Source organism: Hemicordylus capensis, chromosome 4 (assembly GCF_027244095.1).
Source record: "Hemicordylus capensis ecotype Gifberg chromosome 4, rHemCap1.1.pri, whole genome shotgun sequence".
In the NCBI taxonomy this organism is placed as follows: Eukaryota; Metazoa; Chordata; class Lepidosauria; order Squamata; family Cordylidae; genus Hemicordylus; species Hemicordylus capensis.
Genome location: NC_069660.1, coordinates 244,593,509 through 244,621,233, shown reverse-complemented (window position 1 = coordinate 244,621,233; position 27,725 = coordinate 244,593,509). Strand labels below are relative to the sequence as shown.

The 27,725-nt window shown below is 43.0% G+C and overlaps 1 protein-coding gene across 2 annotated transcripts in view; it reads left to right on the top strand.

The window, feature by feature from the left end:
- ROCK1 (Rho associated coiled-coil containing protein kinase 1) overlaps positions 1-27,725 on the top strand; it is a 272,534-nt gene that overhangs the window by 188,976 nt on the left and 55,833 nt on the right. For both annotated transcript variants that reach the window (XR_008305444.1, XM_053242579.1), the window contains exons 23-26: positions 1,227-1,392; positions 11,545-11,638; positions 18,659-18,747; positions 20,505-20,693. Coding sequence is in view for 1 of the 2 variants with exons in the window: in XM_053242579.1 (XP_053098554.1) it covers positions 1,227-1,392; positions 11,545-11,638; positions 18,659-18,747; positions 20,505-20,693 (538 nt within the window). In the remaining variant the exon portion in view is untranslated. The remainder of the gene's footprint in view (positions 1-1,226; positions 1,393-11,544; positions 11,639-18,658; positions 18,748-20,504; positions 20,694-27,725) is intronic.

Sequence of the window (27,725 nt, the reverse complement as noted above, 5' to 3'; positions counted from 1 at the left end):
TCCTTTTTCTTTCTGCTCTTTAAACCACTCCTTTTGCTTATTCTCCAAATCAGGCCAGGCAGCAACACCACTTCTCCTTGCACCTTTTGATTTCAGCATACTTGCCAGGTTGCCTTTTTCTGATTCCCATCTACTAATGCAGCATTCATCCACTTCAAATTCATAGGCTGCAGCTCTATTTCTCATCTGTTCTGTTTGTAGCAAAACTGTGAGCTTGAAACTAGCAGTGTAGCTCTTATGCCATTTGGGTGCCATTTCCCCCCCTAAAAACACTGCTAGAAGTCCCACCTGGAAAACTCACATAAATGCCGCATCGGCAGGAGACTTTTCCGGCTTGCACTCAAATTCTCACATAAACTCCGCATAAATGTAAACACCGCAGGCAGCAAAAAAAACTTTTTAAAACGTACCCACTACGATGTTTCTACCAAAACGTTTGGGTTTCTACCAAAACGTATGGTAGACGTAATGTTCCAATAGAACATTACATATGGTATAGGTATACCAAGTTCTACTTCAGTAAAAATTTACAAATCTTGGTTCTTTTTCACTCCAAAGTATGATAGAGTAGCATACAGGAGAACCTCATTAATCATAGACCCACCATCCATGGCTTTGCATAGCTGTTGTTGGGTAAAGGACCCCCAACCTCAGTATATACGGGGAGAAATCCTGGTTAAAAGGGTTAAACCCGCACATCTGCAGGTCAGGGGTGGCTGGAAATGACCTCAGAGGTTATTTTCGGTGAATTTATGACTCTTGAGAGACATCCTTGGACTCCTAAAGGGCAGTGAAGCATGGTAGGGCACTTAATTTGGCCCATTTACTGGTTTGGAGGGGTGATTTTTGGTTATTTTTCGTAGACTGGGAACGCCCCCCCCCCTTTCCATAGCCCATATGCCCTGTTATCTGCAGATTTGCTATGCCCTCCCCCTGCAGAATGGAACCCCCATGAATAACAGGGTTGTCCTATACTCTGAATACTGTCCATGTGTAGATATTTTTTGGATGTGTGGATATTTTTATATTATAAAAGCAAATTGGAAATATCAGTATGCAAAAGATTAACATTCTTACATCCATTAAGGAAGTTAACATGCAGAACTGCTGCCTTATGCCCATTCAAAAGCTTGGGCTCTATTTCCTTGCAAGTGTATAAGATATATATATATTTTTAAATGGATTTATTAAAAAGATATAGTGGGTGTATTAACATTGTCTTGTAGAGAAACTCTTGCTGCACAGTTGGATTTGGCTGAAACAAAAGCAGAATCTGAGCAGTTGGCTCGAGCTCTTCTTGAAGAACAGTATTTTGAACTGACTCAGGAGAGCAAGAAAGCAGCATCACGAAACAGGCAGGAGATTGCTGATAAGGACAATATTATTAGCCGGGTAAGTTACTTCATGATAAACTTAACTCATCATATCTTGTAGAGAAAGCAACATCTACAGACCTTGTATTGTAATACATAATTGTATATTATAATTATATGTTGTATGACATTTATGCTGAGATCAGTACAAGTGGAACGCGCTCAGGTGTGTTTAGTACTTCCGGGTATATCTGGCAGGGAGATACGCTGCTGCCCCAACGGGCTTTTTGGAAATCGTGCGCCGGTGGTGGAAACGCAGCAGGGTGTGTGTGTAAGTGGATCCTTCTCCGCCCTTAAAGGCATCTGCCCTGCCATCGAACTGTCCCCTGCTGGTTCCATGCACATCCCTACCAGGTAGGGGAATGCCACACACATCAGAGCCCTTTGCCCACTCTGTATTTAAAAGATATAGTAGAGCAGAGGTTGAATAGATTCAGGCTTGTGGGATCTAATTTAGTTTTTACTAGAACTAGATACAACCACAAACATTTATACATATACTGCTCTTCAACAAAAGTTTCCAAAACGGTTTTCGTAGAGAAATAATAAAGGTGAATCCCTGTCCCCAAAGGGCTTACACTCTAAAAATAAACGTAAGAGAGACACCAGCAACAGTCATGAGAGGTACTGTGCTGGGGTTGGATAGGGCCTGTTATTCTTCCCCTGCTAAATAAAGAGAATCACCATGTTAAAAAGGAGCCTCTTTGCTCAGTTACACAAAATAAGTTGCTTTGGGATGAAGGATGATGCAAAATTGTGGTGCAGGAGGTAGAGCCAATCAGCTGCTGCACTCCACAAGGCATATACTGAATTAACCTGTATAGGGAAGTACAACTCTCCACCTGAGGGTTAGCACAGACCAAGGTTTCAAACACAAAAGAGGCCAGAAGATCTGGTCAAAGACAGCCAACTAATACTCCTAATTTACAGGGTAGGAACATTGAGACTCAGAGAGAAGTAATTAACACAAGGTCATCCATGGTGCAGATTTTTAAAAAACTTGCAGTTCTAAGAAACAGCAAGTTATGTTGGTGCTCTTAAGCATAACCTCGCATTCTCTGCTGGTGTAGGAGGTCACCCATCATGGGTTATCCCCACCCACGTGCTCCAGAAAGCAGGACTGTGCAAATGAAGATACTTCTAATAGGCCCCTCATGGGCAGTTCCTTCCAGTTCATTGTCCAGCCTTCGCTCCAGATGGCCACAACTCATCTACAGCTCCTCCTTAGGCCTGCCATTTGCTGGCCACTTTTAATCTCTTACCATATTTTCTGTTTCTCCTTCTCTACCTCTGCTTGGCTCGTTTTTCTTAAACCTTTCTTTATATCTCCCCGCCCACCACCACCACCACCACCACAAAATAAATAAATAAATAAATTCCTCAAGCCTTTCCACTCTCCATTTCTCTTGTTCTGGCCTTCGGCCTAATGTCAGTTGAGAGTAGTAGTAATGACTTAAGGCGTGACTTCCGCCTCTGGAGCTCACCCAACTGCCACAAGAAGAAGAGACATGCCCCTTCCAAGTACAGGCAGTGTGCTTTGTTTCTGGAGGGGAGTGAGTTAATGAGCGCCAGCAAATACCCATCTTATTTGGAGAAGTGCTCCCCACCTCCTCCAATCCTATCCCTGGTCAGGCAGCGCTCTTCCCTGTGCTCGCACGTTTTGACGCAGCAACAGCAGTAGACTCCGCATAGAGAGCAAGCAGAGCACACGCTGCCTACGTGCCTGCAGTCGGCCTATCCTGGTGGCGCTCTCCAGGTAGCACCAATAGGCAGCGAGGGAGATAAGGAATACCCTGCAAGCGGGGAGGAATCCAATCAGGAAGGTACACCACCAGAATTACCGGTGAGATCTCTCCTCTACCCTGGGGGGTTGGGACATACTCCTGAACCGCCACTCTTTCCCCCCTCTGCCCCCCAACTTCCAGTGGGGCGAATAGAGCTGGGCATGCCCACGGGACCCACTCACCCATTAGATTGGCAGGAGTGGGTTAAACAAGATATTCAACAATCCATTAGAGAGCATCACAAGTCCCTTAAGGCTTTTAACAATTGCAAGAGACATAGGAGCAGTTCTTTTTCCTGCTCCTTTACCTCTGAACCTGAGAAAAAACACAAGAAGTCAATTAGAAAAAAGAGCAAGACACATAGGTCACCACCCTTCCACCACTCATCTGAGGCATTGGAGTGGGTGGATCCCCTGACTTGTTTACTCTAGTTCGTCCTCAAGATTGGACAACCCCATCAGATTCTGTAACAGACCTTTCATTATCTGAGAAGGGGGAAATATTTGAAGCTTCAATTCCCACATCCAACCAACACCTGTTTTTACAGGAGGACTTTAAATCTCTTATTATGCAAGCCATTTCTACCTTATGGCTCATGGAGGTGCAACCTGACCCATGGGAAAAACAGTCCAAGGGGTCACTGGTTTTACACAAGCGTGTGACACCACAGACTAGGGCATCAATGCCTGAGGGCTTCCTTTCCACAATAAAAGAGGAATGGAGCAAGCCCTCTACCTCAAAATGTACCAATACCATAGCCAACAAACTGTACAATTTTGAGGATAACACATTAGAGCTGCTCAAAATGCCTCTCACTGTTGCCCCAGTTGTGGCCCTACTCAGTGGAGCCATGGTCCCTAAGTAAGGGGATTCCATTCTAAAGGAACCCACAGACAAGAAGGCAATTAGGGCAGGCACTGTAGCCTCACTGGTATCCAGAGTATCCCTCCTCCTGATTGATGAGCTTTTAAATGAGCCTCCCTCAGATCTTAACAGCCTAAGCTGTCGTGAACTATTGAGGTTACAAAGGGCTGCCACATTTACTGAGGATGTAACATTGGACAGTGTTAAGTTCTCAGCCAGAGCTGTGAGTTCCAATGTTATAGCATGGTATTGGCGTGAGGAAACATGTCAAAGGCTAATCTCCATCAGTTCCTTATATGGAGTCAAAGCTATTTAAGGACAAGGCCCTAAAAGACATACTGATAGATCTGGATAGTGGTTCCAACATCCATAAGGACTGGGGCCTGCGCAGACCATACTTCGGATAGAATTCTCTAGCTCCTCGCGATGCCCAGCCACCGGCAGTGCGTGGCTACAGTACTCTTAAATGGCGGCTAGGCCGGCGTCCCCTTTCCTCAGTTTCTTGTTGACCGCCTAAGCAATCACATCTTCGGGAAACTTTTGCTCCTCAGAGAAGGGCTCAAGGCCTCTGGAATCAAAGGGAGTCGTGCATGCATATCAACTTCGTCGAACTGCTAGCTGCATACAGGGCTTTGCACACTTTTCAAAACAGTCTCCAAAACACAGTACTCCAGCTACAGATGGACAACACCACAACAATAGCCTATGTAAACAAGCAAGGGGGTACCGTGTTGCGTGCACTGTGCAACCTCAGCTTGCAGATATGGAATTGGTGTATTCCGAGAGGTCTACACTTGCAAGCGATACATATCAAGGGCAGCCTAAACTGCTTGGCGGATTCGTTGAGCAGGGAAATTGTGTTGCAGCAACACGAATGGGAGCTGCACACGGAGATCCTTCAGGACCTATTTGTGATCTGGGGGTGCCCAGAGGTGGATCTGTTTGCGACAGAACACAACAAGAAGTGCACTGTTTACTGTTCCAGGATGGGCCTAGGCAGACAGTCCAAGGGCGATGCCTTTCAATATCTATGGGTAAAGAGCTGCTTCTACATATATCCACCAACTCCACTCCTACCCAGGATTGTGGCCAAACTCCTCCAGGAGCGTACGTGGGCAATCGTAATTGCTCCCTGGTGGCCTCACCAGGCCTGGTTCATGCAGCTACTCAAACTTTCGAGCGGAACATACATACACCTCCCCAAGTGGAAGGATCAACTAACACAAAATCTAGGCCAGATCCACCACCCCAATCTATCTGTACTCAATCTGACAGCTTGGAGGGTAGGCTTCTGAAGAAGATTCTTTTGAATACTCGTAGGGTATCTATGAGAAAGAACTACGATGCTAAATGGTGTAGGTTTTGCTCCTATGCTCGGGAGCATCGTTTTCAACCTAGATAGGCTGAACTTAAAGAAATACTCCTTTACCTTACCTCATTGAAGAGAACTGGATTGGCTAATGTTTCGATAAAGGTCCACTTGGCTGCTTTGTCTTCGCAGCACACAGGCTGGGATGGCAAGACTGTTTTCACACACCCAAAATGTAAAGACTTCCTCAGGGGAATAAATAATTTGTACCCGCCTATTCGACAACCTGCTGAGAAATGGAGCCTTTCTCTGGTCCTAGGGGCACTTACGGAGGCCCCTTTTGAACCCATGGCCTTCTCAACGTTAAAATTAACCACCCTAAAGACTTTGTTCTTAGTGGCAATAACCACGGCAAGGAGGGTGAGTGAGCTCAGGGCCCTCCGGGTAGATGAACCATATACTGTGATTCACCCAGATCGTGTGGTAATGTGTTTAGATCCGGACTTCAGACCAAAGGTCATCACCGATTTCCACTTCAATACGAATTACCAACCTTCTTTAAGGATCCTGAAACACAACTTGACAAGGCAATGAATTCTCTAGATGTCAGAAGGGCTCTGCTTTACTATCTAAAAGTCACACGACGAATCCGTCAGACGAAACTCCTTTTTGTCTGTGAGAAGGGCCGGCATAGGGGCCAGCCTCCGTCACCCCAGGAGTTGGCGTTTTGGCTAGTAGAGCTGATAAGGATGGCTTATGATTTACAGAAGGTTACTCCGCCCTCTAGGATTCGGGCACACTCCACCAGATCATATGCAGCCTCCGCAGCACACCTGTTGGGCATCAGGTTTCAGGACATCTGTTTGGCAGCCACGTGGGCATCACATCAGACATTTATCAAGCATTACGCCTTGGACATTAGATTGGTGGCTGCAGCTGACTTGGGCGGGCGGTTTTGAAGAGGATCCTACCATAGCTTCATGCACCCACCACCATACTCTGCAGCTTGTGATTCACCCAGTCCTTATGGATGTTGGAACCACTATCCAGATAAACAGATTGCTTACCTGTAACAGGTGATCTGGTAGTGGTTCCATACATTCATAAGACCCACCCATCCATCCCCGCTGCATGTATGGGTGAAGAGAGAAGATAAACTATGGTACTTGCCTTTGAAACATCGTTATGCTTACCTCAACTCTAGATCATTGTGCCTACCTCTACTCATTATGTCTACCTCTACTCTACTCTTAATGCCAGTCGTCCTCAGTTACACTGAATGGCTTATCACCAAGAAACTGAGGAAAGGGGATGCTTAACCGCCGTTTAAGAGTACTGCAGCCACGCGCTGCTGGCGGCTGGGCATTGCGAGGAGCTAGAGAATTCTATCCGAAGTATGGTCTGCATAGCCGCAGAACCCAGTCCTTATGAATGTATGGAACCACTACCAGATCACCTGTTACAGGTAAGCAACCTGTTTAAACAAGGGAAAAATTGAAGGCATTCCCTTCTTCCTTTAAAATAGAGAAAAAAGGGGCCCCTCAAAAATTTAACGCGGCATACAGGGTGTTCTGTCCTTAGTTCAGATCTAGGGATATACCAAGGACAAATATACCAAGGATATGCCAGGGCAGACAGTCTTTTTCAGTTACAGGCCAGATCCAGTTGCTCTCCTCAGGGCCAACGTCCCCAGGGAGCAGTCCTGACGATCTTAACAGTGAAAGTGGCAGACGCATTACAGACTTGGCATGCCTGGAAAGAATCTACTTTAGATCAATGGGTCCTGTCAATAGTCTCCTGAGGATACAAAGTGGAAATCCTGCACTCTCTGAGGGACAGGTTTCTACCAACTCCAAGGTCCAAAAACCTAAAGAAACACCTTGGCCTACTTCCGGCCATATTCCACCTTCTCCAAATAGAGGCCATAGGGGTGGTGCCAAATGCACAAAGGGTACTGTACTCCATCCTATTATTTGTTACCAAGAAGGATGAGTCTTTGAGGGCAGCATTGGACTGCTTCTTCCTACCCCCCACACCAAGGATGCAGGTCATCATGGTTCGATCATGCGGTATAGTAAAAAGCATCTGTGCAGACATCCTAGAGCTGACCAGTCTACTGGGTCTGATGGTGGCAGCAATGGACTCAGTATCTAGATTGCATCTAAGACCACTCCAGTGGACATTTCTTCCATACCAGTTATGCATAGCATGCAAGCACAGGTTGAACATTCAAATTTTGGAACATCTAAAACATTTGGTGAACAATTCCTGCAAATCTGTCAAAGGGAAAACCGTTGCTGGAGCCCAGCTGGGTCCTAGTGACCATGGATATGGGTTTGACCGGCTGGCGGGGCCTCTTCTTGTCTTCCCACACACAGGGCAGGTGGTCAGTAGTTGAACAGCATAAACTGGTTAGAACTCAGGGCAGTTTACCTGGCATTTCAGGAAGTCATTGCTGGTACCAATGCTCTTGCACATATGTACTCCTCCAAGGCTCATATCGGCCAAAGGAGGGGGTGGGGACAAAATTCAGATCTTTACATCTGCAAGTTACAGAAATTCTCCTGTGGGCGGAGTTCCACTTGGATTCCTTAGTTGTGCATCACATCAGTGGGGCGACCAACATACAGGGAGGTAGGCTGAGTCAGGACATCCATCCTGCAGAATGGAGCCTGCATCCTCAAGTATTCAGCTGGATAGCTCAGGGGTTGAGGTCACCTCAGGTTGACCAGTTTACTTCTCCAGTCAACGCAAAACTATGCAGATTTATCTCAAGTTTTCCCAGCGAAAGGAGCGGCGGCTCTATCAACACCATGGCCACCTTTACTACTATAAGTGTTGAGCAGATGCCCAAGGAAGCTCCAGGTGACTCCTGCAACACTGATATTGATCACACTGTACTGGCCCAGAGGCCCTGGTTCTCAGACATCATAAATCTGACCGAAGAAGGCCCGCTTTCTACCACTCCGTGAAGACATAAGAACAACCCTGCTGGATCAGGCCCATTACCCATCTAGTACAGCATCCTGTTTCACACAGTGGCCCACCAGATGCCACTGGAAGCCTACAGACAGGAGTTGAGGGCATGCCCTCTCTCCTGCTGTTACTCCCCTGCAACTGGAACTCAGAGGCATCCTGCCTTTGAGGCTGGAGGTGGCCTATAGCCCTCCGACTAGTAGCCATTGATAGACCTCTTCTCCGTCAAGTTATCCAAACACCTCTTAAAGGCATCCAGGTTGTTGGCTTTCACCACATCTTGTGGCAGAGAATTCAACAAGTTGATTATGCGTTGTGTGAAAAAGTAACTCCGTTTGCTGGTCCTAAATTTCCTGGCAATCAATTTCATGGAATGACCCCTGGTTCTGGTGTTATGTGAGAAGGAGAAGAATTTCTCTCTATCCACTTTTTCCACACCATGCATGATTTTATAGACCTCTATCATGTCTCCCCGCAGTCATCTTTTTTCTAAACTAAATAGCTCCAGGTGTTGTATCCTTGCCTCATAAAGAAGGTGCTCTAGGCCCCTGATCATCTTGGTTGCCCTCTTCTGCACCTTTTCCAATTCTACAATGTCCTTTTTTAGATGTGGTGACTAGAATTGTACGCAGTGCTCGAAGTGTGGCCGCACCATAGTTTTGTAAAAGGGAATTAGAATATTAGCAGTTTTATTTTCAACCCCCTTCCTAACGATCCCTAGGGTGGAATTGGCAGCTTTTTCACAGCTGCTGCACATTGAGTCGACACTGTCCACCATGACTCCAAGATCCCTCACCTGGTCAGTCACCGACTGCTCAGATCCCATCAACGTATACTTGAAGTTGGGGTTTTTCGTCCCAATGTGCATCACTTTACACTTGCCAACATTTAAGTGCATTTGCCATTTTGTTTCCCCACTCCCCTAGTTTGGAGAGATCCTTTTGGAGCTCCTCACAATCTGTTTTGGATTTCACTACCCGAAAGAGTTTGGTGTCATCTGCAAATTTGGCCACCTTGCTGCTTATCCCTACTTCTAGATCATTTATGAATAAATTAAAAAGCACTGGTCCCAGTACAGATCCCTGGGGGACACCACTTCTTACTTCCTCCATTGTGAAAACTCTCCATTTATACCTCCCTTCTGTTTCCTGTTCTTCAACCAGTTAACAATCCACACAAGACCTTCTGTCCCAAGGCCTGATATTCCAACCAGACCCAATATGGCTAAAGTTGATCCCATGGAGGCTGCAAGGGACTTCCTTAGTGCACAAGAACTGTCCCAGGATGTCATCAACACTAACCTTAGTCTCCTGTAAACACTCAACCACCCATATTTATCAAGCAACATGGAGAAATTTCCTTAAGTGAGCTTCCAGACATTTGTTACAGATCAACAGCTGCAAGTTGTTACTCTCCTTTCTTCAGGAGGGCCTCTCCATGGGGTTGAAAGCCAACACTTCAAGAAGACAAGCATCTTGTTTTATCCAGATGTTATTTCAGCATGGTCAGAGCACAACAATCAGACACCTGCTACTACAAAAATTATTTAGGGGAGCTATGCAACCATCCCTTACAGTGTGTCATCACTTTCCCAACGTGGGACCTGCACATGGTTCTTTGTGTACTTCACCAGCTGCCATTTGAACCATTATGTAATGCCCCACTCAGGATTCTATTTCTCAAGGTGGTCTTTTTGGTTGGAATCACATCCACTCGGTGTATATCTGAACTACAGGCCCTTTTGGTTAAATATAACTGCTGTATGTTCTCAAAGGACGCTGTCAGACTCATTCCTGACCAGTGTTTCCTCTAACAAGGATTCCCAGATGTTGTTGACTGCAACTCCCTTAATCCCCAAGCAAAGTTATTGCAGCTGGAGATGCTGGGAGTTGTAGGCAACAACATCTGAGAATCTCGGTTAGAGGGAACACTGTTCCTGACTCATCATTTGTGCCCGAAGTCAACTCCATTTTCTACAGGTCAGAGGACACATACTTCCCATCATTCTGTCTAAATCCCAGTCATGCCAAGGAAAGGCAGTGGCACAAACTCAATGTGTGGAGGGCTTTGTGCATCTATATTTCCTGGACAGAGTCATTTCACAGGTCTGACTCTCTTCTGTATTTTTTCAACCAACCACCATGGTGCAGAAGGTCTCAGGGGGCATCATTGGTCATTGGGTTATGGCATGTATTGCATTGACATAAGAGATGCAACATTTACCTCCACCAAAGTTGATCACAGCTCAATCCATGAGGTCAGTGGCTGCTTTGGCAGCCTTCTCCACCAGTGCATCTCTGGAAGAGATTTGTAGAGCTGCTACATGAAAGTTGCCCTCCACGTTCTCGACATTATAAATTGGATGTCCACGCCTCTGCCGGGGTGGCATTTGGAAGGAGGGTTCTGCAAAAGGTTCTCCTGAGTTAGTAGATTCAGTGAAGGGCTTGTTCCCAACCCTGGTTGTGTGCTGTGGTATTTCTCCCTGATGGGTGACCTCCCACACCAGCAGAGAAAGGAATGTTGGTATTCACCATGAAGGTTTCTTCTTGCTGGTTGAATGGAGGTCACCCATGCCCTCCCAGGGCTTTTTCTGCCTGGATTTAATGCCGAGGGCATTCCCTCATCTGCTTTCTTCCTTGTGGTCCTGCATTCCTCTATATCTGTTATTTCTGCTGCCACTATGGTCAGTGTATTTTTTCTTCTGTGTATATTTAAGTTCTATTCTAATTTTTTGGTGGCTGTTTTGTTCTGGGCTCGAGCTTTTCTATGACACTGGAAGGAACCGCCCACAAAGGGCCTATTAGAGATTTCTTCATTTGCAGAGTCCTGCCTTCTGGAGCACGTTGGATAACCCACGATGGGTGACTTCCATTACACCAGCAAGAAGAAACCTTCATGGTAAGTACTAACGTTCATTTTTACAACTAGGCAAAACTGAGGCTCAGAAATACCTAACATTTTCATGGGACCAGTCAAGTAAGAGTGCGTAGGATTTGTAGCCTTTTAGTTACTGCTGCTGTTAAACATTTGGGATTCAGAAACTCTCATTGATCTATTGCAAATTACATTTTGCCCACCTGCAATGGAGGGCACCTATATTATACAAAAGCTGTCAAGAACAGATAGCTTCCAAATAAAATTTCATAAGGTATTGTAAACATATCGTTCACTCAAATGTATTTTAAAATTGTTCATTGATGGTTTAAGAGAGCTTTTGTTCTACATTTTTTTTGCTTAGCTTGAAGAAACAAATAATACGTTAACCAAAGATGTTGCGTTTCTTACAAAAGAAAATACCGAACTAAATGAAAAGATGAAGAAAGTGGAAGAAGGTATGTCACATTTTCAATTTTAATGGTTTTATCAAAGATGAATATAGACATTGGCTCATATGATGTGCAGCGTTATGAAGGCATAACACTGCGAAGCTGTTGCGAACCTGAATGGCAGTATTGGGGCTTCTCAGAATGGGTGGTTGGGTAAGCAACACATCTGGAAAGTGGTTCCAACATTCATAAGTAGTGAGTTCTGCACCTGCGCAGACCAGCTTCGGGCAGAGGTGCTGCTAGTGCAACTGCACATTGTGAGCAGCCTTGATGCTGCCTTTTAAGTCTGCTGCAACTGTGCAGCATAGTGTTAAACCTGCATAAAGCTGTACATCATGTCAGGCACTGTACTGAAGCCTTTAAACACATTTTCCTTTTATACATTTAAGAACCACTTTCTTTTCACTGCAGTCAGGAATATTTTATAGTAAAACATTGTCCATCTCTCTGGGAACTTTAAGGATAAGTTTTGTTAACCTTGCCTTTATTGCCCAATGGATGAGGAAGAAAGCATTGATCTTAGGGAGCCTTTAAAAAAAATCAGTGCAATCCTATGCATGTGTACTCAGAAAGTCACACTGCAATAGCTCTAAATCCTGTATAAGTATGTATAGGATTTAAAACGTTGTTGGTTCCATTACAAGAGCCACAGTATCAAAAAGTCTGAGAACCCCTGGGCTAAGCTCTTTTCTCTTTATAGTGAGACATACTATAATTTGGACATAGTTTGGCCAGCCTGTCTGAAACCATTTGGAGATGATTCACATTTATTTGCATAGGACTTAAAAGAGCATTGAAGGCCCTTGCCTGCAAGACCTATTGGAAATCAGTTACCACAAGACCAAAATTATTTTCTTCGAGATACCAATGACACTCTCCTGGTATATAAAAGGGAATGTCATCCATCATTTTTCATGCTTCAGATACCTGGGGGTAGTCTTCTGGAAGGCCCATGGCACCATGGCGTTGCCCAAAATGCCCAGAGAAGCACCACTGCCATCCTAACTTTCTTCCCATCAAAAGGGAGCCAATATATACCCTCAGCCCTCAAGCTATTTGAAGCTATGTTGATGGCACAACTTATATACGGTGCCCAGCTAGGCCCTTTTCCCAACTTTGCTCCTCTAAAGCTCATCTAATCCAAATTCCTAAGAGCAGTACTTCAGGTCCCCTGTTGTGTCTCTAATGCTGGTCTACGATTTGAAGGCAAGCCTGGTGAAAGTAGAGGCCAGAGTCTGGCTGTCCATACTCAACTATTGGCTGAGACTGTTCCTCCTACCAACGGGCCTAGCCCCCTCAGCATTGGTGAATGACATCCATCTCACATGGAAGTGATCCTTATCAGCAAAACTATCCTTACTTGGATTCTCTCCTTCTCACCTACTTTCCTTGGGTTACGAGCGGGTCAGAACACTTAGCAAACAGTGCATAATTGACACAGAACCACTTAGATAGGTCCCTGAACTTGCTTCTCTCTGAAAGTCTAAGGTATATAACACCACCTGCTGGACACCTTACACAGCTAGAAGTATCTAACCACAGAAGGGCCTCCCCCCAGCTCACTGTGATGCCCTTCCGTCGACTATTGTATAAAGAAGATACAGGAAGATCCCTTTCCCGGAACGTCTGTGCCCCTATGACTCAGGGCAAGTTGAAAGAATTGAGTATGTCCTCCTTCACTGCCTATTCTATAGAGACATATAGAATGCCCTTATTCTCAAACTACTTGACAGGTCAACAGGATGCTCAGGCCAATCCTATGTCTTCCTATTACTCTGACTGTAATCCCTCTATAACACAGAACGTTGCTAAATTCTGTGTGGCAGAAACATCAAAATTCTGTGCAGTTCAAAACATCATTGGCACAGTTTTCTCTCACACATACAGTTATGACTCCTTACTTTCTAGCATTGCAAGAGCTGCCACAGCAGCACCCTTAGCAAGCATAGTCATAAGCTCAACTAGAGAAACTTCAGCCACATTTTGACTGAGTACATCTTGCAATGTGGATTGCAGAGCAGTGAGTAAAGCATGTTAGTCTCAAGTTCAGACATGGAGCTCATCACAACAATCACCAAGAAATATTACACATACATAAAGCTGTCACTGTCTATTTCTCACCACAACAGTATCTCACAAACAAAACAAACCACAACTCAAGGAAGGCAGGCACCCAAGTTCTGCCTTTATCAATCTGACATCCAGCAAAACCAGATAGTTATAGCAGCAATAGCACAGCATATTATCCTTGGTGCCGAGAACTACAAAATCAGACCTTCCTTCTTCCTCATCTGATGTATCCTCTTCAAAAAAAGCACACTATAAGGGCTCTCTCTGCCTCCCAGTACCTTTGAATACATTTTGAAGTTCCCTCCTCCCTCCCCCATCACCCAACCATTGCAGGCACTGTTGCCCATGACAATACTTGATTTGTATGATAACATCAAGTAAGTAGATTGCAAACTAATCTGAAGCCAGTGCCGGTAAACCAATCAGCAAGGGAAAACAGGCCTGCAAGATGGTGCTCAAAATGTCAAAACATTTCGAATCGAAATGGGAGTATTTTGTTCTGAGCCTGAAACAGGCCCTTTGTTTAAAGCATGTTTTGTTTTGATCTCCAAACACCTATTTATTTATTTGTCAAATGTGTACATCGCCCCAAACTTTCGTCTCTGGTCGGTTAACTATAACATAAAACATACACAAAAATCTTAAAACAATTTAAGCAATCTAAATATCAAAAACAAATTAAAACTTAAAAATTTGAAAAGCTGAAAAACTTGGGTGAAGAGGTGGGTTTTCAAGTGCTTTTTAAAAATTGTCAGAGATGGGGAGGATGATATTTCATTAGGAAGTGCATTCCACGTTCTCGGGGCAGCAACCGAGAAGGCACGTCCCCGTGTGGCCACCAGCCGAGCTGGCAGCAACTAGAGACGGACCTCTCCAGATGACCTCAGTGGGTAGTGGAGGTCATAATGAAGAACACATTCTCTTAAATACCCAGGGCCTAAGCCATTTAGGGCTTTATAGGTTATAACCAGCACTTTGTATTTTGCCCAGAAACCTACTGGCAGTCAGTGTAATTCTATCAACAAAGGAGTGATGTGGTCTCTCCGAGATGACCCAGAGACCAACCTGGCTGCTGCATTCTGTACCAACTCGAGTTTTGGACTATATACAAAGGCAGCCCCACATAGAGCGCATTGCAGAAGTCAAGTCTGGAGGTTACCAGCATATGTACTACTGTTTTAAGGCCGTTCATCTCAAGAAACGGGCACTGCTGGTGTGTCAGCCGATACTGATAGAAAGCCCCTCTGGCCACCGCCTCAATCTGAGAAACCAGGGAGAGGTGTGGATCCAGAAGCACTCCTAGACTGCATACTTGTTCCTTTTGGGAAGTGTGACTTGATCTAGAACAGGGAGATCAAGATCATCTCTGGAGTTCTGACCCCGCACAATAACTACATGCGTCTTATCTGGATTCAGTCTGAGTTTATTTTCCCTCATCCAGCCCATTACTGCTTCCAGGCAGGCATTTAAGGAGGTTGTGCCATCTCCTGATGATGTTGATTTGGAGAAGTAGATCATCAGGGGATTTGGTGTGGGCTGTATCACCATACTGATAGTACCCTGCAGCAAATCCCCTGATGATCTCTCCCAGCGGGTTCATGTAGATGCTAAAGAGCATTGGAGACAGTATGGAGTCCTGCGGGATGCCGCACGTAAGCTCAGATTTCAAAGAGCAACAGTCTCCAATCCACACCATCTGGAATCTGTTCAAGAGGTAGGAGCAGAACCACTAAGACAGTGCCTCCTACCACCAACACTCTCAGACGTTTCAGAAGGATACTATGGTAGATAGTATTGATAGCCGCCAAGAAATCCAAAAGGCCCAACAGAGTCCGTTTTGAGTTGAAATATTTTGTACATCTCTCTTTGTATGCAAGGTCCTACTGATAGTTAATTATTATATTATAAACAATCATTATTGCAGAGTCTAATGTGGGGGGTGTCTAGCACCTCCTCTTATGTGGTTATGCTGTCAGTTTGTTTGTGATTTCTGATTATGTGGTACAGCTGCTTGGAACTTGCGGCCTACCACCTGCTCTCTTGTCCCTTGTCCGACATGGCTTATACTATCTGGCAGTGGGGTTGTTGTAGAAGGCCTGGTATATATTATAAATGCTTCTCTGAGGGAGGGCAGGATGCCTTCCTCACTTAAGGAGGCAATCATTAGACCTCTTCTGAAGAAGCTTGCATTGGATCTCTGAGTTAATGGTTACTAGTTGGTGGCTATAGGCTAGCTCCAACTTCAGAGGCAAGATGCCTCTAAATACTAGTTGCAGGGGAGCAACAAGAGAGGGGGCATGTCCTCACCTCTTGCTTGTGAGCTTCTAGAGGCATCTGGTGGGCCACTGTGTGGAACAGGTTGTTGGACTATATAGGCCTTAGGCTTGATCCAGCAATGGCATGTTCTTATGTAGAGTTAAGCAACTATAGGTCTGTTTCCAGCCTTCCATGTTTGGGCAAGGTAATTGAGTGGGTGGTGGCCTCCCAGCTCCAGGAAATTGATTGAGGAAATTGATTTATCTAGACCCATTTCAAACTGGTTAGGGTTGAGACTGCATTGGTCAGTCTGATGAATGATCTCCAATTAGGAATTGAAAGAGGAAGCGTGACTCTATTGTTCCTTTTGGCTCTCTCAGCAACTTTTACTATTGACCATAGAATCCTTCTGGAGCATCTGAAGGGGCTGGGGGTGGGAGGCACTGCTTTGTAGTGACTCTGCTCCTACCTCTTGGGCAGATTCCAGATGGTGTCGCTTGGAGACTGTTGCTCTTCAACTGTGAACTTTTATATGGTGCCCCACAGGGCTCCATACTATTTCCGGTGCTTTTTAACATCTACATGAAACCATTGGGAGAGATCATCAGGAGATTTGGTGCAGGGGGGTTCAGTATACTGATGACATCCAAATCTATTTCTCCGTGACAGCATCATGAGGAGAAGGCATAATCTCCCTAAATGCCTGGCTGGAGGCAGTGGTGGGCTGGATGAGGGATAACAAACTGAGACTGGATCCAGATAAGACAGAGGTACTTATTGTGTGGGGTTGGAACCCAGGAAACCATTTTGATCTGTCAGTTGTGGAAGGGGTCACACTTGCCCAGAAGGAATTGTTACGCAGTCTGGGAGTGCTTCTGGATTCAAGCCTCTAACTGATGTCTTAGGCTGAAGCAGTGTCCAGAGATGCTTTTTATCAGCTTTGGCTGATATGCCAGCTGTGTCCGTTTCTTGAGATAAACGACCTCAGTGTCAAGGTCTGGCCCAAGGCCAGCGAAGTACACGGCTCGGCTGCTTGCTGTGGGTGAATGACAATTGTTGAAACTCAGCAATGAGTGGGAGTCAGAGGCTCCAATTTATGGAGCCAGTCGAAAGCTCCCAGGTGTCAGGATTTACGGCTTGTCAGCCTTCGATAACAGGCGCTTGCTCCTCCGCACTGCCTCCAATTGTGACCTGCGTTTGAAACACCTGCGTTGCCGTGGCGTTGGTGGAGCTCCAATGCCTAAATCATCCCCCGATTGGTCGCTGACATTTTCTGCTGGTTCAGGCTGTTGAGTCTGTTCTGAACCATCAGCTAATTCCACTGCAGTCGGGCTCTGCCCTTCAGACATTCCAGACTCGGCTGGAATGCCGACAGCTTCCCTTTCTTCCTCGCTGTCAGAGCTAGGGGACATGACACTCAGAATAATAGTACATATACTGGAAACCTCCAGACTTGACTACTGCAATGTGCTCTATGTGGGACTACCGCTACCAATAAGTTCCTGAGCAATTTACAAGATGCTGGTTATAACCTATAAAGTCAGCTTAGGACCTGGATTTTTAAGAGAAAGTATTTTTTACTATGAGCCCCATTGCCCATTGAGATCATCTGGAAAAGCTTGTCTGCAGTTGCCACCAGCTTGTCTCTGTTGCTGCCTCGAGACACTGGAATGTGCTTCCTGCTGAAACAAGAGCTTCCCCATTTCTGGCAACTTTTAAAAAGCCTTTAAAGAAACATTTTTCATTCAAGCTTCTGAACTAGACTGCGATTTTAAGTTTGTGTTAAGGTTTTTATTTCTGTTTAAATTTGTCTTGTGTTGTACACCGCCCAGAGACGGAAGTTTGGGATGGTATACAAATATAGATAGATAAAATATGTGTTGTCTCTCTCTCTTACACACAGAGAGAGAAAACCTCCAAATCCTTGCTAGCTAGATGAATCAAAGCCTGCATTGTACTGTCCTACAAAGCCCAGTGCTTCCCAATACCATAGCAATATTATAGCATGCTCCACCAGAGTGACTGCTGCTTCTGCCCATCCTGCACCAATGTCCCTCTCAGAGAAATATGTAGAATGGCAACTTACTTACTTATTTTATGCATGTATATTCTGCTCTTCCTCCAAGGAGTTTCTTGGCTGAATGTGGATTTGAACTCCGGTCTCCCCAGTCCTAGTCCAACACTCTAATCACTACACCACACTGGCTCTACTCTTCAGTACTCACTTTCATAAAACATTAGAAGCTGTTCATGTTGGCAGAGGCTTATTTCAGTAGGAGGATACTGCAAAGGTTTCTCTTGCCTATAGGAGGAGTAACTAATTTTCCTTGATTTTTTCAGACTGCTATCTTATTAACCACTCTGGATTCCTCCACCACCAACATTCAAGTACCAGTGTTCTTTTCTGTCCCAGTTTTCCAAATGATTACAAACCATTGTTTGTCAGTTGAACTTTCATAACCATGTTTGGCATAGTGTCTAAATTGAGACATTGTTGGCATATGAAAATTAAAGGAGTCAGAGAATTAAGTTCCATTCCTCAGTTGTGTTGTGCCCTGGTTGAAGATGCAGTGACAGAGATGTGTAGTTAATTTATTTTTGTTATATGATGAAGATTTTGTGGGAGGGAGAGGTCTCACAATGTATAGTTACTTTTGATACATAAAATGTCGCCCATGCCATTAATTCTCTCTTTCAAAGAATATAAATTAAAGAAAGAAGAGGAAATTAACAACATTAAAACACAATATGAAAAGAACCTAAGCAACGAAAGGACCCTTAAAACACAGGTAATATTCATTCTTTTGTTGCTACATTTAGGTAGAATTTTTCAGTCCATGTCGTGCATCATTCCTTCTCTATATGTGTTTTCTGTTGAAATACTCTTTACTAGCTGGACCGGGCTCAGAGCACCTGTGCCTCTAGTTCTCTTCTCCACTTTCTTTCCCCCACCCCCATCTCCAGTTTTCTCTCGCCCCCTGGCTGCCACTTTCCTTTTCCCCACCCTGGCCAACGCTTTCCTTTCCCCCACCCCTGACTTCCGCTTTTCTCTCCCCACCCATTGGCCTCTGCTTCCCTTTTCCCTCTCCCAGCTGCTGCTTTCCTTTTCCATGCCCCGGCCACCGCTCTCCTCTCCCTACCCATTGGCCTCCACTTTCCTTTTCCCCGCCCTGGCCGCTGCTTTCCTCAGCCTGCCCATTGGTCTGCTCCTTATCTTCTCTACTGCCACTTTCCTTTCCCTCACCCAGAAGCTCGCTCGTGAACTCTCATGAGAGCTGCCACGCATGGGATTAGCAACGGGTATGCCTAAGGGAAATATATATGTATAGATAGATACTAGATACTAGGACTGTTGCAGTGGAAGAAAAAGCTACAAGGATATGCTGCCCTTTGTTGTGTTCCTTTAACATGTATTATTACGTACTCTGTTTAAAATTTTGATTTAACATATGTGTATTTTTTCATTTAAAGAAGCTCAAAGCCGTTTGTAAAATAGAAATAAATTTTAAGTATATGCTATCTGTTTTAACAAAATAACAAAAATAAAATTTGTCAACTTTTCAGTCCATTATCACAAACAACAACCAGAAAGTGATTACCTCAGTTGATCGTGAGCCCCTTCTTTGCTTCTTAAAAAAACTTGTATAATGAAATTTAGACACATCTCCCTGGACCACAGATTCCTTTAAAATGTCATAATAAATATATAGTTGCTTGCTTTTTGTGCTCAAAATCTTGCAGGACTAAGACAGTGATTTGCAGTTGGCATCTCTAGATAAAGGATCAAATAGCAGGGCTGGGAAATTGTTGCCAGAACCTAAGGGGTATACTCGTGGGTCAAATGGGCCGTAACCCAAAATTTGGCTTAAAATAAGCCAAATCTCAAAGGTCTGCTTCAGTAATAAAGCAACTTCCTTTGTTAATAAGTTTTACACTGACATACATGTAGTCGTATTCCTTGCATTGCTCAAGATAATTTATCTCTATGATATTGTTTAGGCCTATAGAATGGTGTGTTGATGGTGCAAGAGCAACAATTTATTTCTTTTATTGTCAGATTGTGTACCGCCTTTCATTACAATAATCCCAAGCCAATTTACAGAATTTTTAAAACAATCCAAATATTAAATTTCAATATTAAAAATAGTCTTTTAAAGTTAAAAACATAACACAGAGAACAGCAGCACAGAACATAGCACTTTAAAAGCTTGGGTCCTTCAGTCTATGGATCCCAATTGTTGGGAGCCATAGATTTATTCTCCAATATGTGGTGTTTTGTGAAATTTTTTATTTTTCAAAAAGTATCGCATATTAATAGTTAAAATTGAAGGAGGAAATGGTATATATAATAGTTATTCGTTGTGATCTCTGCTATCAGTGAAACAAAATGGCAGCATGTATATGGTGTCCTTAACAAGATATTGCTTTTACTTTTACCATAATTGTTAAAAATAACTCTTCTGTGCTTTTCTACTATTTCATCTTAAACATATAAGGAGCTTTAATGTGCATTCCAATTTGCTTGTTTCTGTTTAATACATTACAGGCTGTCAACAAACTGGCTGAGATTATGAATCGAAAAGATTTCAAACTAGATCGAAAGAAAGTAAACATGCAAGATTTCAAGAAAAAAGAGAAAGAAAACCGAAAGTTACAACTGGATCTTAACCAAGAAAAAGAAAAATTTAATCAAATGGTAATAAAATACCAGAAAGAAGTTAATGATATGCAAGCGGTAAGACTTTTTCCTTTTATTATGGTTCTAGGTGATCCATAAATTCACTTGGTAGTGTTTTCCTTAACATAACTTAACACTTCAGACATAACGTATTAAAGATATGGGCAAAGAGGCACCTTTTACTGTGGTGATTCTCTTTATTTAGCAGGGGGAGAGTAACTGGCCCTATCCACCTCCATCACAGTACTTCCAGTGACTGCTGCTGGTGTCTTTCTTATGTTTCTATTTAGAATGTGAGCCCTTTGGGGACAGGGATCCATCTTATTTGTTTTTTATTTCTCTGTGTAAACCGCCCTGAGCCATTTTTGGTAGGGCGGTATAGAAATTGAATTATTATTATTATTATTAGTAGTAGTAGTAGTAGTATGACTTAAATATTATGGTTGAATTTACACTGTAGCTAATGCAAGTCTGTTACAGCTGAGGCTAGTGTAGGCTGAGCCATGTAGCACAGTTCTTAAAAATAAACCATAATAATTATATATACTTGCTCTGAAGATATGAGGAGGACATTCTGGAACATGGAAAATTAAACATGGACTTTCCTGAAGGGAGGAATTGCACCCTTCTAGTCTGTTTTGTCTGGGACTGGAAACAGGCGGAGCCGAGAGGAAAGATATGTGGTGCAAGTGACTTGAATATATATGCTGGTCCTGAAAGTGAATGTGCACTCAAACTAATCCCACCAACTTTTAGAAGGACTGTTTTCACCCTGAGAGACAGGAGTGTTTATGCATGGATAAAGCACTGCATGGATTGATTGATTGATTGAAAAAAGTATATCTCCCCTTTCTCATAGTTGCAAAGTGAGTTTTTAGTAAAAATTAAAATAATTCACAATATAAAAAGAGTAAAATACAGTAATAACACACCAGAGCCAGAGTAAGACAGCTAACAATAATTTAAAAATACATCAAGGTTGGATGATAAAAATCCAAAAAGTCTTTGCAGAAAAGCCAGGTTGTCACCAATTGCTGGGATGGAGGGAGTCAACCACCAAAATTCTTGAAGAGTAGCCTCCACTGTAGCCTCCAAATTAATTTCTGACTGGGGCAGCGCAAGCAGGAGAACCTTTTCTAAATGTTCTAATGAGGCAGCCGATTCATAGCAATAGCAATAGCACTTACATTTATATACCGCTCTATAGCCGAAGCTCTCTAAGCGGTTTACAATGATTTAGCATATTGCCCCCAACATTCTGGGTACTCATTTTACCGACCTCGGAAGGATGGAAGGCTGAGTCAACCTTGAGCCCCTGGTTAGGATCGAACTTGTAACCTTCTGGTTACAGGGCAGCAGTTTTACCAATGTTGGAGAAGAGGTGGTCCTTCAGGTATCTTGCCCCCAAACAATTCTGGATTTTTAAATGTAATCAGTAGCACCTCAAATTGATCTCAGAAACAAACTGAGAACCAACATAGCAGGAAGACCTGATTTAATACATACCTAAAGCTCTGTACCAATCAGGAGCTGTGCAATTCCATTCTGGACCATTAGAAGACCATTTCTAGAGCATCTTCTAGGGTAGCACTACATAGAGTGTGTAATTCATTCAAGATCTGGCTGAGACAAGAATGGGCACAGCTGGTGCAACAATCAAAACTGTGCAAAAGCCTCCCATCTACCTCAGGCCAGAAGAAGCACTTCAACATCCAGGTATAATGCCAAGATCTTTGCAGTGATCCAGGTTCCTTCTCAGTAGTCAATCAATATCTTTATTCTGGTCTTTTCCCAGCGAAAGGCAAGTATAAAAACTGTCTTCAAAAGCGGAAGATTAAAACTATAAAATTATAATTTAAAAACAGTCAATGCCTATGAGGACTGTGAAGACAGTGACTATAGAATCAGAAGATAATACTGAAATCATATTGCTATCAAACGAAGAACTATAAAAAGCTATGTAATTGATTAAAATTTAAAAATTTGAAATGTGATAAGGTAGAATTTCTGGCAATTTTTAAAAAGGCACTGAAGACACATTTATTCACCCAGGACTTTAACTAGATTTATAATGTTAAAGTTTTTACTACTGTGTCTTAAATATTTTTAATGTTTTAAATGATTTTAATTTTAAACCGCCCAGAAACGCAAGTTTTGGGTGGTATATACATATTTTAAATATATAAATAAAAATAATATAGAAACATAGAAGCTAAAAGATTAACAGTTATATCGCTAAAAACCGCCTATAAGTGTAAAATAAAAGTCATAGTATGCTGCAGGTTAAGATCTGTAGAAATCTATAAAATTAGTTAAGATTAGGATTAAATTTTAAGTTAAAATTGTGATAAGAACTGTAGGCCTGGGGAGCAGGGGGTTAGAGGCATTAGTACAGCCATGAGCTGTGTCAGGCCTGATTAACTCTTGTCAGCGGTCAGGTCCCAGTGAATTTTGCATGTGGCAACATTATGTGTTATGAGGGAGTTGCAGTCAGAGTAGTAATGATACACAGAACTGGCCTGTGTGGCTTGGCAACCTTGTAAGTAGTGGGAGGATGAGAGTATTGTGGATGTGTCTATAAAATAGTCAGTGAAGGAGGGAGTGCTCGGTGCTTTCAACTTGCCCAGCATCACAGGGGCACAAGAGTTCTGGGAAAGGTATTTTCCTATATCTTTCATCTAGCACAGCCAAAGGTTTGCAATATTGGGTTCTGCGCCTGCACAGTAGCCCTCATTGGAGAATTCTTTAGCTACTCAAGGTGCTCTTTAGCTCCAGTCATCATGTGTGAGAAGTGCTGCCATTGGTGGATAGAGGAACCTGTTGCTCAGTTCCTTCACGATCGCTGTTGCAGCTGCCTTGTGAGGGATTCACTCTTTGATTGAGCTTGGTTCCTGAAAGAGAGAGAAAATTGTATTTTTCAGTTTGACTCAGTCTGTTAATGATTTTCTCTTTTGGATATGGTTTGGATTAGTTGAATTTGGATATTTTGTTCAGATGGACATTAAAAAGACTCTCAAGTGCTCCTCCAGTGGGGGGACACTTCGTGCTGCTGAGATATATTCAGACATGAACACTGCCTAACTTGTTTGAGAGAGGACCACAATGTTAGAGTCTGTAAAACTTGTTTGTCCTTTTCGAAACAAAGAGCAGAGAAATTACATCTTTGAGCGGCTTTGTACAAACAAGTCTTAAGACCCTTAACACCAAAGCCGAGGAGGAGCACTATGGTGACCTCTTCCATGTCAACCAACTTGTGCACAGGATCCACTTTGGATCATTCCTCAGAGGGATGATCTTGAACCCTTCATTTTTGAAGTAAGCATTCGGAGCTGGTTTTTTAAAAACTAGAGGATGTCAATAAAGATGGTCAGTATAAAAAAACATAAGATGATGAACTGTCAAGAGGAAAGCTCTTCAGCGCACTCTGAGTTGAAGCATAGAACAACATTGATGTTGTTGTATCTGGGCAGCTATCATATGTGGTTGGAGATTCTGCAGTCAGTGTTACAATCCCTCTGCTGGTGGTTTCAGTAAGAGCATCTGTTCAGGGGGCATACCTTTCCAGATTCCAATGACATCAATAACTGTAAGGACGTGCACAAATAGATTTTTTTGATTTGATTTTGCCCAAAACAAATCACCCCTGATTTGTTTTGTATCCAAATCTACCCCCTCCAAATCACCCCAGATTCAATTTGTATTTGCTTTGATTTGGATTCGGACAGATTCAGACCACTTAACAAGGTCCTAGGGGCACCAAATGTGGTTAGTGGGTAGGTCACCATGGGTGCCACCTACCACCCAAATTTCAAGGCAGTGGGACACTTGGTTGATTTTTAATGATTTTTTTTTAAAGTTTTTACTGATTTTGAACATTTCCACCATAGGAGACAATGGGGATTCTAAGTTGCCACATCCTAACCCTAAAACGGACCCCCAGCTTTATAACAATAATAATGATGATAATAATGGTAATTGGCGCCCTGGGTGCAGTTTCAAAAGACCTTGAAGAGCACCTCAACACCATAGGTGCCACAGAAATCACCATCAGCCAATTACAAAAAGCAGCTTTACTGGAAACAGCCTATATTCTGCAACAATATCTATAACAATAAAATTCTGCCATCCCAGGTCCTTGGGAAGGACTCGATGTCTGGATAAAACAAATAACAGTCAATAACACCTGTCTGACTGTGTAAACAAGAAAGAAGAAGACGACGAAGAAGAAGAAGACTCTGAGGCATAAGACTCTGAGGAAAGAGAAGCATCCAGATACAGAAATAACAGAACAAAGGCTAGCAGACCAGAGAAGATACATAATAAGAAATAAAGTATTCACAGGAGTTGAGCTGGAAGAACTGCAAAGAGCAACACAGGCTCAAGATATGGAAGAAGAATTCCCACCAATTGAAGAAGTTGCTCAGGCGCAGGTGGAGGAGGTGTTGGAAATCGAGGATGCCACTGTTACTGAACTCTTTCAAAATCAAAACCAGGCAACCGCCCCTTTGCCTTCACCTCAAAAACCCAAATGCTGTTTAACAGAAAAGCAACAAGAACTAAAGCAAAAAATAACTGAGCACATGAACAAAACAACCACCAGGGTTCGACTTCCAGCTCTAAAAACAGTTGCCAAAAAACAACTTGCTCAGGCATTAAAAGATGTCAATACTGCACTTGCAGAAATAACAACCAATAATTTGCAAGAAACAAACCAACTAAAGTACAGTGCAGCAACAATAACAACACAAGAGCTCGGATACAAGATCAGTGGACCTATAAAAAAAGAAAGCAGTACATCATCTAAATGGAAGATTCGATTAGAAAATAAAATCGCCAGGCTTAGATCAGATGCTAGTAAATTGAAAGATATGAAAGGCAAGAAGTTGAAGAATGAAAACACCAAACAGTATCTGATCCAAAAATACCACCTAGATTCAAGGAAAATTAGAGAAGTCCTGGAAATAATAAAGCAGCAAATAACAGCAGTGTCAAAGAAGATTAGCAGATATGAAGCCAGAATTACAAAACACAGGCAGAATCTCCAATTCCAGTCGAATCAGAGACGTTTCTACCAAAGCATAGAAGGAGAAACTGCAAGAAACATAGAAACACCCAATAAAGAAGAAACAGTGCAATTCTGGGGGAAATTATGGGACAATCCAATAGATTATAATAAAAAAGCAGGCTGGATGAAAGAGGTAAAAAAATGTAACCAACAAATGCAAGATCTAATAATAACACCACCAGAATTAATAAGTGAAAGAGCAAAGAAAATTAAAAATTGGACTGCTCCAGGCGACGATGAACTGTATGGCTTTTGGTTTAAACACCTAACAAGCCTTCATAAACAACGATCAAAACAGTTCAATCACATTTTGCAAGGCGGTGATATTGAACAATGGCTAACTGGGAAAACTCATCTCATCATGAAAGACCCAGCAAAAGGTGCAGTTCCAAGTAATTATAGACCGATCACCTGCCTGCCAACCATGTTCAAATTATTAACTGGAATAATAGCAGATGAAGTGATGCAACACTTATTAACTAACAAACAGCTTCCAGTTGAACAGAAAGGAAATTGCCCAAACACCAGAGGCACAAAAGACCAGCTGCTGATTGACAAAATAATTTTAGAAAACTGCAAGAGAAGAAAAACAAATCTAAGTGTTGCATGGATTGACTACAAGAAAGCCTTCGATTCATTGCCTCACACATGGATACTAAAGTGTTTAGAAACAACTGGTGTCAGCAAAAACATTCAGATATTTATAAAAAAAGCAATGAGCATGTTGAGTACACAGTTAACAATTAACTATGTCTCTATAGTGTCTCTATATATCCAAGCAAGACACTTGGACAGGTTAGCATTAGAAGAGGTATTTCCCAAGGGGACTAACTATCCCCTCTGTTGTTTGTAATCGCCATGACCCCACTTTCACAAATACTAAACAAAACAGGCCTCGGATACCAATCATCTAAAACATCAAGTAAAATCAACCATCTGCTGTACATGGACGATCTGAAGTTGTATGGAAAGTCCCAGTCAGAAATCGAATCACTGCTGAACACTGTCTGTATATTCATTAGCGATATAGCAATGGAGTTTGGACTAGACAAGTGTGCTGCATTAATAATGAACAGAGGAAAAATAAGAAAAACAGAAGGAATAGAACTGCCCAATGGAAGCAAGATCAAGACCCTGGAAGAGAAAGAACATTACAAATACTTGGGCATTCTCCAGGCTGATAACCTTGCACATGCTGAAGTTAAAAGAAAAATTGGAAGTGAATACATCAGGAGAGTTAGAAAAATCCTCAAGTCCAAACTCAATGGCGGGAACACCATACAAGCCATAATCACCTGGGCTATACCTGTTATCAGATACACTGCAGGAATAATAGACTGGACCCAGGCAGAGCTAGAGACGCTGGATCGTAAGACCAGGAAAATCATGACCATCAATCATGCTCTGCACCCCGCAGTGATGTAGATAGGTTATACCTCCCTCGCAGCTCAGGTGGAAGAGGAATGCCGCAAGTCCATCAAACAGTAGAGGAGGAGAAAAGAGGCCTTGCAGAATATATCAAGGACAGTGAAGAAGATGCACTTCAAATGGTCAATAACGCAAAACTATTCAACACCAATGAAACAAAGCAGGCCTACAAGAAAGAACAAGTCAAGAACCGAGCAGAAAAATGGAGAAATAAGCCCCTGCATGGTCAATATTTGCACAATATAAGTGGAAAATCAGACATCACCAAGACCTGGCAATGGCTTGAGAATGGTTACTTGAAGAAAGAAACAGAGGGTTTAATACTGGCTGCACAAGAACAGGCACTAAGAACAAATGCAATAAGAGCCAAAGTCGAAAAATCCAAACAAACAGCAAGTGCCGCCTTTGTAAAGAAGCAGATGAAACCGTGGACCACCTAATCAGCTGTTGTAAAAAGATCGCACAGACTGACTACAAACAAAGGCATGACAAGGTAGCAGGGATGATGCACTGGAACATCTGCAAAAAATACAAGCTAGCTGTAGCCAAACATTGGTGGGACCATAACATTGAAAAAGTGGTAGAAAATGAAGATG